This window comes from Mytilus trossulus, chromosome 9 (assembly GCF_036588685.1).
Source record: "Mytilus trossulus isolate FHL-02 chromosome 9, PNRI_Mtr1.1.1.hap1, whole genome shotgun sequence".
In the NCBI taxonomy this organism is placed as follows: domain Eukaryota; kingdom Metazoa; phylum Mollusca; class Bivalvia; order Mytilida; family Mytilidae; genus Mytilus; species Mytilus trossulus.
Window position 1 is genome coordinate 78,267,969 of NC_086381.1, and position 15,939 is coordinate 78,283,907.

Below are 15,939 nucleotides of genomic sequence, written 5' to 3' on the forward strand. Positions count from 1 at the left end.
TGACAACCACGTAGACATAGGCAAAAAAATAAAGAATGCTTTGAAACACTTTAATGGTAAACGATCTTTTTGGTTAAAGCTGTCGTTCAAATGTCGCGACGAGAGAAATATATATAACAAAATACGTAAAGTACTCGCATTAGCCATTGCAAATAAACATACGGTTCACATGTGTCTAATGACTTTTGATATTGCTCATAAATTACATTCTTTATTTATATTTTTACTACCGGAGCAACTGAAATCATCCCAGTTTTTTGGTGGGGTTCGTGTTGCTTAGTCTTTAGTTTTCTATGTTGTGTCTTCTGAATTATTATTTGTCTGTTTGTCTTTTTTATTTTTATCCATGGCGTTGTCCGTTAATTTTCAATCTTCGAGTTTGGCTCTCCCTCTGTTATCTTTCGTCCCTCTTTTAAAGTGAGAGGTTTAGCTAGCTATAAAACCAGGTTAAATCCACCATTTTCTACATAAGAAAATGCCTGTACTAAGTCAGGAATTTGACAGTTGTTGTCCATTCGTTTGATGTGTTTGAGCTTTTGATTTTGCCGTTTGATTCGGAACTTTCCTTTTTTAATTTTTCTCGGAGTTCAGTATTTTTGTGATTTTACTTTTTACTAAAGTCTTATAAATCAACTGGTTAAATTCTTTTATAATCAAGATATTTTTTGAAATCCATAAACATGTAGCTCCAAGTAGGTACATGTTATATTATCATACTGAGAAACTCATTGTGCAAAATACAGTTAATGTACTTTGAATATACTTACATCGCAAATGAGTCCTAATATCAGGAAAGAGAAATAATATCCTGATAGTACGTATAAGCGTTCTCTCATAGCTTGAGAACAATACTGAAAAACAACAAAATACAAATATTATATTCAATAATACAGTTATGATTTCTGCATGCTTTGAAATAAGCTAAAAACAAATGTTGATTTAAAAAAATGAAAGCTAGTTCTAGACGGTCATGCGCAGAAGGGGGCATTTTCCTTCGAATGTAACAGATTTCCTGATATGATTTTTTATGGAACAAATTCCAAATAATTTCAATTCCATGTGTTGCTTTCCATCTTGTATTATTATATATATCTAATTAGAATATAATCTGAGAGGAAAATGGATGATGACTTTATATGTTATGAAATTATTTTCTCCTGATATTTGTTTTTTGTATCCTATATAAAAAATGTTGATACTATATATGCTTGTATGTACTGTTTCTGTTATCAAAAGTTTTGAATGTTTTTTTCACTAGTATTGTTTTTTAGGTCTTTTATAGTTTGCTGTACGCTTTGGGACAATGCTACCCGAAGAAGGACGTACAGTGTTTATACCTGCCTAATCCAGCAACTGAGTACTAGTATCCCAACATCTTGCTTTAGCTGACACATTTGCATGGTCCCAAAATATGCCTATAATTGCAGTAATCATCCAGAGTATTCAGACACAATGCTTAACCCGACATTTTTTTCTGGGTCTCCAGTGTCGGATTACACAAGTTACAATGTACTATGATCTTTAACTTTTTACTGCATGAATGGAATGTTGTCTCGTGGCACTCGTACCAAGTCTTTTATATCTATTTGATTTCTGCCTTCATACATGTAAAGATTTATCTAAAATCTTGACTGCAGCAAACACACAATATTTAAATATGCATATGCTTATAGTGTAGAAATATGAGTGATTAATTGTTAAACTGGCAAGAAAAAGAGAGGTGCGAAAGATACTAGAGGGACGGTCAAACTCATAGATCGAAAATAAACTGACGAATAATAGTTCATATGACACAACATAGAAAACAAATACCTAATCAACACGTACCCAACCAAAACTGGTATTTTTTTTAGAACTAATGGGTGTTTGAGTTATCGCATATACTTTGACTAGCTAAGCTAACATGATAAATGAAAAAAAAGAGTAAAAACAAAAAATACAAAAAAGGATGTGAGTGATTTTATTCTGTAATTTACATACCTTTGCATCTTTATAGCTTCCAATAAGACCAATGTTAAGATACGAACTATGACTTTTCCAGGGAGATCCGTAATTAACTATACTTTCGTGCATATTAGAATAACAGAAATTCCCTGCAGTAAATCCTTTTATTACACAGCATTCAAACTAAATTAATAATAATAATGAAATCAATCTTTATCTATTGAACACATTTTACAGTAACATGGGTGTCATTCGGTTTATCGAAAGAAATACTCGTGAAAGAAGACATAACGGTGGTCTAGAATTGCGATCAGATCGTGAAGGATTAGGTACCGGGTCGTGGATGTAGGTAATTGAAATTTTACATCAAAACCTTTTAAAAATCTGTTGTATTTTCAAAACGCGGATTAAAATCGAAAACAAATATGTCTGTTAAAATGTTTGAACTTTCTCAATATTACTTTGCAGAATGGTAAATACAATATGTTGTACTTTAGGAGAAAACAACACAACACAAGTATATGGGATTTATTTAAAAAAAATACACACGTTTAAAACGTAAAATAACTTCAGACAAATATATAAGGATATATTTGAAAATGAATCTTTATGTATTCTTTCACGACCATTTATCTCGATAAACCAAATGACACCCGTGACTCAGTATTATCTTTTCATGTATAAGGTGTTTTTTTATTGGAAAAAATATATATATATATGTTTTGGTTTGCAATAGCATATGCTTCTTTATATTTAACGAACTTGCACTATACCGGTGGTGGGAATCAATATCATTACAAATAATATTTGCCATGAGCTAATTTCTGGATAAACATTTATAAGTAGCACTCATTGTTCACATTAATTCAAATTTATCGTTGTTTAAGCCCCACTAGACAACGATCTCACCACGCCAACAGTGTTCTTAAATTAATTCAGATCGAGAGAAGGTCGCGGTATGAGATTCATGAAAATGTCAATTATTGTTGTTTTTACGATGCTTGTACGTCCTCATTATGCTTCTACAACTATCCCGCTACGTTTATACCACGCTCTCACCACGTTTTTTTTCTACGATTATCATGATCCTACTACGATCATCATGTTCTCACTACGACCATACCACAAGTTATCCGATTGCAACATGATCTTTCCACACTTCCACCGCGATTATAGCACGTTCTTACCACGGTTATACTACGTTTTCAGCAATAAAAAGTAAAAAAACAGAAATACTGAACTCCGAGGAAAAATCAAAAAGGAAAGTCCCAAATCAAATGGCAAAATCAAAAGTTCAAACACATCAAACAAATGAATAACAACTGTCATATTCCTGACTTGGTTACAGGCATTTTCGTATGTAGAAAATGGTGGATTTAACCTGGTTTTATAGCTAGCTAAACCTCTCACTTGTATGGCAGTCGCATCAAATTCCATTATATTGTCAACGATGCGTGAACAAAACAAACAGACAATAAAAGTAATAATAATAAATAAAATAATTGTGCGGTTCAAAGTATGACGGACAACATAAGTACACAGTCACGTCAAATGTATATAAACAGACTGAAGAATAAAAGTAGTATTAATCATGTTAATAAATAAAATAATTTTGTCATTTAAAATATGACATGATACATAAGTAAAAGTAATATTAATAAATAAAATAATTTTGTCGTCCGAAGTTTGATGGGATACATGAGCACAGAGTCACGTAAAATGGATATCTCAAAAAACAGACTTAACTGTTACAGTAAAAATAATATTGATGAAGACAAATAAAAGATTACTATAACACGTTATTAAGATGATAAACAACGTCAGTACACAAAATCTATACTTTAAGACCATCGTGTATTATTTGTGAAGTTGATGCCGAATATTATCAACAAAACGTTCCTGGTACCTTCCGATGATCTTTTTTAGAATACGGACGTGACGTTCGTTGACATACTCTGATCATCAACTTTCTGCTCAGACACTGGTGACGTTTTACAAAGTCTGATTAGAAGCTGCAAGCTTTTGAATACCAAATAAGTTGGGAAATGTATATTCCATATGCAGGTGAAGTTGGTATATTGCTACAAAGGTGGGGGAAATTGATAATTGCAAAATTAAAATCGTCTCGTTTGTCATAGATTCTGGTACTGAGATGACTGTGTATGTCAAATGCGAGGTATAATTCTAAAAATGAGGCGGAGGAAGCCGTGTCTGTTGTCTCTTTAATTTCTAGTTCAGGTGGATATATTAATGGAACCCAATCAGAAAAGATCGGATTGTTAATGGAAAGAACATCATCAATATATCTGAAAGTGAAATTAGTTAACCTGGCATCTTTGATCTTCTTATTTGTGACAAGCGTCTGTAGGAACACCGATTCATAAGAAACTAAGAAGAGGTCGACAAGGAGATGCGCACAGTTCGTTCCCATAGGAATGCCGACAATTTGTTGAAAAAGTCTACCTCCAAATTTAACAAATATGTTGTCAATAAAAAAAACTTCAGCATACTGATCACTTGTTCATCTGTGTAGCATGTTTTACCCCTTTGTTCACTATTAAAAAAATATGCCTTATGGTATCCCAAAGTGATAAATTTATAGCGTATGCTACCATTTTTATGACGAAAAGCATTGTGGATTATTTCTTTTAGACTTTTTTTACCTCGACCTTACTGCGCACTCACTACCCTTCTACTACGACCTGCTTTCGCCACCAACGGACCATGTTGTTCAAACTTTGCCACGGTCATCAAGATCTTAAAGACCTCACCACAACCGTGATACAACATTACTGACATCTACACAATCACAGTGCACTCGTCAAAACTTGCATTATTTTCACAGATCGTAGTGCGATCGCGGCCAAGTAAGACTGCGGTATTAGAATACACTGACATAGTATTATAGTATTCGCATCATAAATACTTTTGAAAATACAATACTTTAAATTGAATATCTTAAAATAAGTGAAAGTCACTGCGCAGAAACAAAGATAAAAAACGCGTATCCATCTGTGGTCATCAAGAGGCATATACCGCGCATAAGCCTTCTGTAATAAGATTTGTCATTGACATGAGGAACAAAGGCTGATTGTACCAGACAGGGCATCCTTGTTATAATAAGTATCCCTTAAAAAGCATGAACTTATTTCTCTCGTATGGATTGTTTTACATTAACATAAAAGGGCCTTATGTAGCTGATTATGCAATATGGGATTTGTTGAAGGCCGAACGGTGACCTATAGTTGTTAATTTCAGTGTCATTTGGTCTCTTATGGAGAGTCGTTTCATTTGCAGTAATACCACATCTTCTTTTGTACATTAGGAATTTAGGTTGTAGTATATGACCTAACTGTTTCGGTTCTTATATTTCTTTAATTGATTGTCAAGTTCAGCTATTTCTGCACAACGTGGTTGCCAATGACTCCGATCGTCAATTCAAGTGTGGGATTGGTGTCAGATATCTTTCAATCAGAAATTAAACACCAATTCATTATCATTAGAATATTTATATGATTTGTTCTTTGGTAAATGAAATTAAAGTATAAATATTTTAAAATTCTTTGTATTATTTCTGTCTTTGTCTAAAAGAATCTTAAAAAAAAGGTTATCTTTCTTTTTCTGACAGAGTTAATCCACTCAAAATACTAACGCATTAATGTTAGCAAGTTGGTGTATGTTTAAGTTACACTAAGATATGAGTACAATACGTGCATGTTCGTTTAGAAACCAAGAAAGGGAAGAGGAATGTGCTATTTGACCGATTCGTTTGATGTTTTCGAACTTTTGATTTTGTCATTTGATTTTGGACTTTCAGCTTTGAACTTTCCTCCGAGTTTAGATTTATTTTTGTAATTTCACTTTCTAAAATGCAACATTATTTGTACTTGATACACTACGCATGCAAATGTATAACACATGCAGAGAAGTATGTGTCTACTCCTTTCACACCCTATTTTGTTTTTGAGTTTTATGTTGCTCGGTCATTCGTTTGCTATGACTGTCAATTGTCTTTTCATCCTTCTTTAGTGTCCTACCACATATTTTTTTCCTTAACCCTAATCTTCAAATGATCACCATCTAAGATCATCTAATACACATTACCGATAAACACGTTCACTTGTAGATTAATATTATCGAAGAACGATTAATGATATATGCAAATAAACTCATCATAGATACCAGGACTAAACTTTGTATACACGCCAGACGCGCGTTTCGTCTACCAAAGACTCATCAGTGACGCTCGATTCCCCCAAAAGTTAAAAAAGCAAAATAAAGTACGAAGTTGAAGAGCATTGAGGACCAAAATTCCTAATATTTTTGCCAAATACAGCTAAGCTAATCTATGCCTGAAGTAGCATTTAACATGTCATTAATCAAATCCGGCATCACGTAACACGACGTTGCATCACCGGCACGGTTTTGGAATATGTGTTGCAAACATACCCAAATCGATACTTTGGGAATTCAATAATTACTAACCTTCAACATCAATATGGTGTAAAATATATCAGTTCCAGTTAACTCAGTCAGCTCATCTTCGACATGGTTTGATATCTGGTAAGTAAATAAGTGATATAAATGGACAGACCATATAACTCTGTGCGAAAAACTAAAATAATATGAAATTTACTTAAAAGAAGTATAACTTTGCGAGGCACTTAACTTGCTTCGTTTAGCTAACAATTCAATAACGTTACTACTGTAAATTTTTAAATAAGTTGTTTCAAACAAAAAAATGTCGTGCCCCCTTAAATCGGGTATAATTGTTGGCTCTACATTCACCAATTACGTCAGATCGGATGGTTGACTACTACAAATCCTTCAGAGTTTTTTTTTTCTTTTTCCTTTTCATCATTTATCAGATTAATTGTCCTAAACCTATAACATGTTCCTCTACTTTTTTACATGTTTCGTTATAGAACATGTATATCAAAACGGTATCAATAATTGTTAAACTTCGTCATTAATCGAAGATAGTAAAATGTGCAGTTTTTTTTTTTAGAGATCCTTATTTAATTATGTTAATCTCATACATTTCATTTAATAAATTGACGAACCTCTTTCAGCATAACCGCCCAAAATATTGAAGCCATTATTTTTAATCCTCCAAGTCCAATAGATGAAACAAATGCCTGAAATATTAAACGAAAGTGGGAGTTATATTTTGAAATTGTTTTGCAATCAAACTTGAATTTCTGTATCTTTCACAAACGACATGTCCAAAGTGTCATTGGATGTTTTATAGTAGTAAGTATTTAATTTGTGATTTTACGCGTAGCATGTTTAAATGATAAGAAAATTAAAATGATTAAGTCCCGGAAACTAAACATATAAGAATCTTTTGGACAATAGGATTAAGACTCTGATAGTTTTATATGAAATCTCTTATTTTCGTATTGAAAATATTTTACCGATTGCAGTTCTATGTTGCAGAGATATTCATGCCAACAGTTATTTCTCTTTTCCGTTTATGAAGACCATCCGATTAAAACATACGTGGTTATAATATGTACCATCCTTGACCGATGTGTAGTTATACTTACAACTGTGTGGAGTGCTGTCGATTGTTTTGATGAACCAATAATGCCTATTACACTATTCACGATACCAAACGTTCCTATTGCAAGTGCGCAACAAGCAAAACCTGTAAATACGTTGTGATAACTGTAACCGTACACATCCATTCGCCGGAAGTAATAAATAAACTCTTGATTTGTTATAAAATCACTTCTTATGAACCAAAGACTGGTTATCATGAGTGCTATACTGGATACCTAATAACCAAAGAAAATAGTAAACGTAACATTAGCAAAAGCATAAAAAATGAAGTGTTATTGATTAATAATAAATTAGTCCATATCGTGTGACAGTCGCGTGCTGATTGGAGGAGAAAATTATAATTAATACGTGTGTGGTTGATGCAAGTGAGGACTGGATCCGCATACCAAAACACCCAAGAGAGCAGGCTACGAAGATTGTACCGCGGGAGTTAATAAGTGTTCCGACGTAAGGGTGATATTTATAAAAAAAACTTAATTACAAGTATGTGTAATATATAACACTACAACTCATACATTATTTGATGAATAGTTATATTTCTTTATACACTCATTAATTTTTCCATCAGTTGCTCGTCGTTCTCCGTGACAAATCGTAAGAACCGAAAAAAAATGCAGAAAATTAAACAATTTGTTTTTATCAACTGTAAATATCTCCTTCTCACACCATTTACTTCGGTAATAGTCTGTGAATTTGTACAATTTGAATCCGGTAGAAAATCCGTATGACAGTGTTTGAAGGGTGCATTATTATATTTTTTAAATAGATAAAATCTTCTGTCTGGAGAATTGAAAAAATACATTATGGAAAAAAATTGATTCTTTATCCAACGTTTTAATCGTTTTGTCGATGAATCCTTTTACTAAAACTAATAAACAATAAACTTTATTAATCGGATAAGAATGCTTAGTTTCGGTAACCTATAAAACGTCTACCTACCATGTTTGTCGATTTAACTATAACTGATATAATGCGTGTGGGTGTTCTGAAAAGAGACAACTAAAATAAAACTTTTTTCAAATATTGTTGCATAATTAATGCATTTTGGAGATGATAGATCTTTAAAGCGCTTTATGGACTAACCTTCATTAGGAACTTTGAAAGCCGAATATATAAACATGTTGAAAGCCAAAATTGAATAAGAAACGAAACAAGTGGGAAAAAATGAAAATTGCTAAATATATCTAAGGTTAACTTTGCCTGGTTGAGTTGTAACCCCAGTTTATTATAATTTAAAAGTGTATCAACGGACAATTTTAGAAAGAATTTTTATAAATCACACCAGTACCGAGGTTGAGTTGAATATATCACCAAAGACTGGATCCACCGGCAGAAATATCGACCCGGTGCTATAAAAAACATAAATCAAATGTTATATAGATGATCTGCGTCCGAGGCACTTTTATGCATTTACATTTACCTTCGTAAACAAGGCTCAAGATATGTACAAACACTCTATTTGTGAAGTTATAAAATCAAACTAACCTACTACACATGTGGCATAAAATAAATAATTAAAGCCTATTTGTATTTTGTGATTTGTAATGACATGAACGGTACCGATTAAATCAACATGGTACGCATTTCAATAAATCAAAGGTTTGTTCGGTGATGATCTATGCCATCATAAGTAAGAAAAACCTTATACAAACTTTGAAAAGCTAATCACCGCAAATGACCTTAACCTCGGACAACAATCATAGAGAGATATGTTCTGTAATTTTAAATCATTCCGACATTGTATAACGATGTTACCTATTCCAAGTTTCCTTGATGAATTTTAAGAGCGTACACAAAACTCCATATTCCTTCATACATAGAAGATATCGTCTTTCTGAAGACAGCTTTTTGACACCTTTATTTTTCATTTGTTGCTTTATAACTGTATAATCTGCAGCGGCAATACCAATAATCTACAACAAAAGGATCATGATGAACATGGAATCTTCATTTAAGAAAAAGGGAATCAAACTAAACGTTTTGTATGACTCACTGATATAATGTGACGTCATTAGCTTAAAAATGCAATATAAACTTATTATCATATACTTAGACTGAATAACATATGATTTTTACCGTATGTTAATAGCATTAAATTCACAGAAATTCCATATTTTTCAAATTTGAGCTTAGCGGGCTGATATGAAAAGTTTATCACATGCTTCGACATGCCTTTCTGTAATGTTACCACTTGGCTTTTCCGGTCATATTCGGCAAATTCCGGAGAATACATATCAATGCTACGTTTTCAGTGAAAAACATGACAAAGTAGTTATTATATATAAAATTATTTGGATACTGGAAATTGGTTTGTGTAAAATAATTTAAAAAAAAAAAAAAAAAACCAAAAAATAATAAATAATAATTTAATAAATGCATTTTTTTAACGTTTCAAACATAATTTAGAAAGTTACTTTATAAAAGTTGACTTTTCCAAACAATGTTCATTATGTATATTCGTTGAATTATTTTTTTTGTCGATTTATTATTATTAAATGTCTTTTCTTCTCTGTTGAGGCATGTGATAGAAAGATTTCATATCGAATAATATATCAAATTTGGGGTTTGACGACCGTGAACCTTTTACTCCTTGAACTTCTATTTGGGAACTACGTAAAAGGATCAATATGTGAATCTGTTATTTTTTCTTCATTGTTGAAGCATATGATAAAAATATCATAAACAAATCATGTTTCATATCGCATGTAATATCAGCTCTTGGTCGAAATCGGCCCACTAGCCATGCGGCTCTGGGACTGATATTGTACCTAGGGCTGATAATAGATACGATATGAAAAATGCCATGTAATAATCTGATATTATTCCACATCGCCTTTTTATTTACTTTTTTATTCAATAAATCTAAGCAGTGAACTTACCTAGTATGAGGGTGTGGATGGGGGTTTTCAGAATAGAGAAAAATAAACAAACATATATATATATAGAATATTGAAAACTGGACCAAAAAAATTATCAGTACTTAAAAATGAATAATAGAAAGTAATGGGCAACAAGTGTAAAGAGTAAAGAAAAAAGGCAAAGGACCTTCTATCCAGACCCTTATTATTCATTTGTGTTCCACGTGAAACATTTGTCACTTTCTTAGTATTTCATTAACATACCTGACAAAGAAAGCACACTATTATTATTCCAAGATAAACCTGAATATACAAATTCATTTTCTCCGAATAGAGGTCGAAACATCCAGGAAACTCAACACCATTGCTTGGATAAACACCAGAGCATGTATTACCAGTTCCGTTGGTGCCACAACATTCCAACTAAAATACAAAACAAAAATATATCGCTATTGAATGTCGATGTATAAACTTCCAAATACCGTTCAAAATATACCCAATTGAAAGTTTATTATCTAGTTACCCTTCCGAAGCACCTAAAATCACCCCCAGTTTTTGGTGGGGTTCGTGTTGCTTAGTCTTTTTTTTTTCAATGTTGTGTTTTGTTTACAGTATAATTGTATGTCTTTTTTTCTTTTTTAGCAATGGCGTTGTCGGTTTATTTGTTATCTATAAGTTTGGTATCTTTCGCCCCTCTTTTATTAGTTGTTACATTAATTACCTTAGAACAAACGGATGGCGACTGTTTTTATGGTGATTGACAGAAAGTTGTTCCATTTTACTAATTTAGATGTACCTGGCTACATATGAAATGTATTCTACTTCATTTTTATAGTACTTAATTAGTAGTCATGGCTGTGAGGTCAAATTGATAGTATTGAAATTTTATTTTGTTAATGTTAGAAACTTATTCTAAATTAAAAAAACTTTGGTATCTCTGTTACTCATACATATTACTAGTTCCTTCTGTGTTTTAGTTATACTTTATCGCCGTTTCGTTTTATAAAGTTCTAAGAAAGTTTCTACCAGGTTTTAGATTTTTCAAAAGTGTTGACCTCGGGCATTGGGTGTCGCAATTTACACCTTAACTGTGCAGTATAAAATAAGTATATTGTTGTATAGCCATCATTTGACGTGAAGAAAAAAAATCAATAACTAAACTCTTCTAATCAAATTAATTTCCCCATACAAATGAACTTTTCATGGGGTTTCCTTTGAACTTACATTATGTAAGTCCCGCATTTACGTGAAAAACATGCGAAAAGATTAAATATCTTAAATAAAATTATATACCCGCTTTCGTTTGATTTCTTTTAATATGTTGTTCGGTTTGATATATAATAGCTGAACTTTTCCGTTATGTTCATTGTCGTTATCAAACCCGTTGTTCGATGGTTTTCCTGTTGGAATTGTTTTACAGTAGTAATTGTGGTGCCCTTTATAGCTTTCTGTTCAGCGTAAACCAACTTGAAGGCTCCGTGTTAAAGGCCATGATACTTTGGTTTATAATTGTTAACTTTTGATTCAATGTGATTGGATAGAAAGTTGTCTCATTGGCACTAGTATAACTTCTCCATATTCATATTTGCACTTTGAGATAAGACGGTTTCAAAAAAACCTACTTACACAATTATATAAAGCTTTCCATTTGTCCTGATAACCATTCAGCAGATAGCTCCCGGAATATCTTTTATGAAACGTGTCAATATTTTCTTCCAATGCATTGTTTATCTACAATGTATACAATCATTTGTCACATTTTTATATATTTTAGTCATTCAAAACATGACGCATAGTAAGGACCTAATACTGACGTATGTATTACGACGATGTTTGTTTGGGTAGAAGTTCTCCTACGTAAGAAATTCAAATTCATATACAAGATTGCTACCCGGCTTGTTTGCACGTGTACTATCAAAAGTCCTTCAGTCAACTCGTACTTCGGCTTAAAATCTGTGTTATGATATATTCTATATCAAACTAAACATAATTATCAAACATACAAGGAAACAAAAATACCCCGGTATGAGAAATGTCGTATCGTGAATCAATGTTTTTGATAGCGCATTTTTTCCCTGCATAAATATTTTATATGTTTGCTTTAATTTTCTCCCAAATCATGTATGATGAAATAGAAATACTAATCAAATAAAAAAAAGGATACTTGCACAATTAGATATGTTGTCCAATAATACCTACCCAATAGTACATTAGTGACCAGAGAACTATTTCCACTATACAGACTACTATGAAACACAGGCATATACAGATGTACTATAAATAAAGATTGATAGAATATAACTCATGTCAGTCTTGATTTAAACATATCCCAATGTATATATTGTTATTGCATTTTATGTTCTTCAATTGAACAAAGTTCAGGCTGTTGTGGTATGCAATGATTAACAAATGAAATAAGCCATACTTGAGTCTTCCAAAACTACTCACTAATTTGTCGCTAAAAGATAATTGTTATTTTTTTCTGTTTTTATCGTTAATCATGTTTTATGTTTAATTTTGTATGTTTTCATTTCTATCAATTTTTCAAATTAGATAAACTTCTTGTTACCACTAGACTTGGATACACATGTCTGTTCTTCTTGGTAAACACGCAAACACATGCAGTATCATGATCGACTCTTTTGATACTGTGTTCTCAATGTACGTACGACAGTACTCTACTTGTTTTTTAATATAGCTGGTGAACTAACTAATTTTGAAAGGATTACTTCCCTTCTTGTCTAAAGTATTTGTTGCAACGCAGTTCATTCATGGTAAATATTAAAAAAATATGTGACAATTGGACTGTTGTTTAATGTGCATGTCTATGTTACTATGGTTACACAAATACGTTTCTTCTCTCTTCTGTAATCGTCGATTCCAGAATTCAGAGAACAAAATAAATATTACATTTACTTACAGCGATCAGGAAGTTCTTTCTTTTATTTAAACCAGCGTATATACCAAATATACCATTAACAAACTCAAATCCAAAAAAAACAACAGTAGAAAAAACTACTCCCTGGATAAATGTCCCCAGCTGCATGCCATAGATCTCTAAACTGTTGAGGGCAGGAAGTACGTCATCGTCTATGAGGCGGTCACCATACTTCATGTAAAACGCAAGACCTATGCATCCTAATCCAAAGAACTGAAAAAGATGGACACTTTGATTATTCTACTTTTACTGTACGGAAACCACCATCATTAGAGCTATAATAAACTTTCCTTTATCCAAAGCCTTAATTACCCTACATATACCTTACCTAACCCTTTTCGAATACAACCAAAACCGTACTTTTAACATATCATTTTTAAATCTAATAGTTGACCGTATAGTGAAATGTCCGATGACCATCTGCATCGCTCTTTCCCTAATATACATGTCCAGTGGCTAATAGTTGATGTATATTTAGGAGAACAGTATATTTACATTACAAATATTTTGCAAATTGATTCAAAGCCTTTTTGAAAATCCACAAATAGATATAGGAGGATGTGGTGTGAGTGCCAATGAGACAACTCTCCATCCAAATAACAATTTAAGGTGGTATGGGAGTCTAGAATAAAAATGATGGAATTTGTTCATACTTTGTCAAAATGTAGTATCTATTGATACATGATCAAAAATATTATAAAAATGATAGGTCACCGTGCATTTTCTCAAGCTACAGGTTGTGACAAAATGACAAATTTTGTATGGATTATACAGGAAAAAAAACCATTTTGTGAATAAAAACTAAACAAAATGATAGAATTGTAAAATAAATTAGGAAAATATTGCTTTCAGACAATGCTTTGAGAATATCAAAAGAAAAGATAGGGTCACCGTACGTTTTTTTCCATCTTAAAGACAAAATAGGAAAATTTCATGTAGAGTCCTTCAGAAAATGCACTGTTATAGAGTTACCTCCCCTGAAAATGCCAATTGGAAAAATATTTAAAAACAACCAAAATTAATCTACACTTGTAAAAATATTAATATTTCTAAGTTATATTCTTATAAAGTGGTTCTTTAAGATGAAAATTCACATTAAATTCTGCATTCCTGCATCAAATTTTGCTAACTTGATAGAAAATATTGACCTTAGATTCTGTGTTTTTTACAATCCAAGATTGCGAAAGACACCCATACCACCTTAAAAAAAGTAAACCATTATAGGTCAATGTATAATTTTTTTTATTGAAAGTGAACTGTTTAAGTAAAAAAAAAATCGTGTGGCCACGTCTGTTATTCAGTATTCGTACGTGAACACATATGAAACTTTGCTTTCGACAATTTTGAATACACTTAACTATATATTCACATGTATTTAGGGGCTCAATTAAGCAGAGGAAGTTCCCTTTGTATTATGAATCTTTTATGATATCGGAAATTCGTTACCGGCTGTATCAGCTGTTGGGTCATTTTTTTAACGTCTCCCGGCCGATCGTACGAGAACATTATGGTCAATGCCTTAGTAGTTAAACAATCCCATTCATTGAAGCATAGACTTTCTAAACTAAGTAATGTTATATACTAGTTTAGAAAGTCCCTGGTTGTAGTTACATTTGTACATGTCTGTTCAGCTTTCAACAATATATAAATTCAAGATCCTCGACACAAAAATATCTTGCTTTCTTAGATCTTGCTTTATATGTTTTTTTAACTTACCAGTTTGATTTTTAACAATAATATCTTTAAGTACAGATAGTAATTGTTTGCATAAAAATTGCTTCCAGGATCCAGCAAAACTGATGTTTCTTAAAGTAAGGAAATCGAAGGAAAACGGGTGATTTTAAGCCATATTGAGAACAAAATCTGCGGTTACAATGTACATGTATTTAATGTTGATAATTATAGGTCAAAGTACGGCCTTCAAGACGGAGTCTTGGCTCACCCCGTACAGCAATGTCAGTTTGTTTTTGCTTAAAAATTGTTTCCAGGTTCAACCAATACTGATGTTTCTTAAATTATGAGTAAATCGAAAGAAAACTGGTCATTTTTAGCCATTTTACTGCGAAAAAAAAAATCAACCCCTCCTCTATGGGGCCTCAATCGGCAGCCTCCAAATCCATGCCTTCCCTGAATTCGTACTCTAGCTACGGCCCTGACTGTGCAGCTTTAAGCAGTTTATTATTTAGGTTATCTAAACCCATAACTTTTATCCGATTCAAAACTAGCTAATGCTTTCTGCAATTCTGACTGTGATATTTTTTAATCTAGATTGGTAAAAATAGCGATAATCTTAATTATAAACTATTTGTTTAATTTTACTTTCTATTTCCTGTATTCTTGCTTTAAAGTGTTCTGGGATTTTAGATAAAGTTGAAAAAAAGTTGAATTCATGCCAAGTGCTCCCTTCTATGAAATTCTGTAGGTTATCATGATCGTTATTATATTCTCGCAATGATGCGACTAAATTCCAATACTCTTTTTGTGGTATTACTAAGCAATGGATCTAGTTTATCTAAAATGGTTATTATGTATCTCATAAATTTAAATGAATCACTGCAAAACATCAATTTGCTCTTCAATGGCCTTAAAATGGAATAAAGTAATCTTATCTGAATCTTAGTCCGAGGTATATAC

General features: G+C 32.2%; 1 protein-coding gene across 1 annotated transcript in view; it reads right to left on the bottom strand.

Annotated features, from left to right (window-relative positions):
- The window catches only part of LOC134684958 (uncharacterized), a 46,122-nt gene extending 33,486 nt beyond the window's left edge, over nt 1-12,636 (bottom strand). Inside the window, exons 1-10 of the mRNA XM_063544281.1 lie at nt 12,567-12,636; nt 11,994-12,098; nt 10,632-10,790; nt 9,265-9,422; nt 8,449-8,494; nt 7,494-7,724; nt 7,008-7,082; nt 6,430-6,504; nt 1,981-2,127; nt 768-851 (exon numbers count right to left, since the gene is read on the bottom strand). Coding sequence (XP_063400351.1) covers nt 768-851; nt 1,981-2,127; nt 6,430-6,504; nt 7,008-7,082; nt 7,494-7,724; nt 8,449-8,494; nt 9,265-9,422; nt 10,632-10,790; nt 11,994-12,098; nt 12,567-12,578 — 1,092 coding nt within the window. The 5' untranslated portion in view covers nt 12,579-12,636. The remainder of the gene's footprint in view (nt 1-767; nt 852-1,980; nt 2,128-6,429; nt 6,505-7,007; nt 7,083-7,493; nt 7,725-8,448; nt 8,495-9,264; nt 9,423-10,631; nt 10,791-11,993; nt 12,099-12,566) is intronic.
- Nucleotides 12,637-15,939: the final 3,303 nt, after the last annotated feature.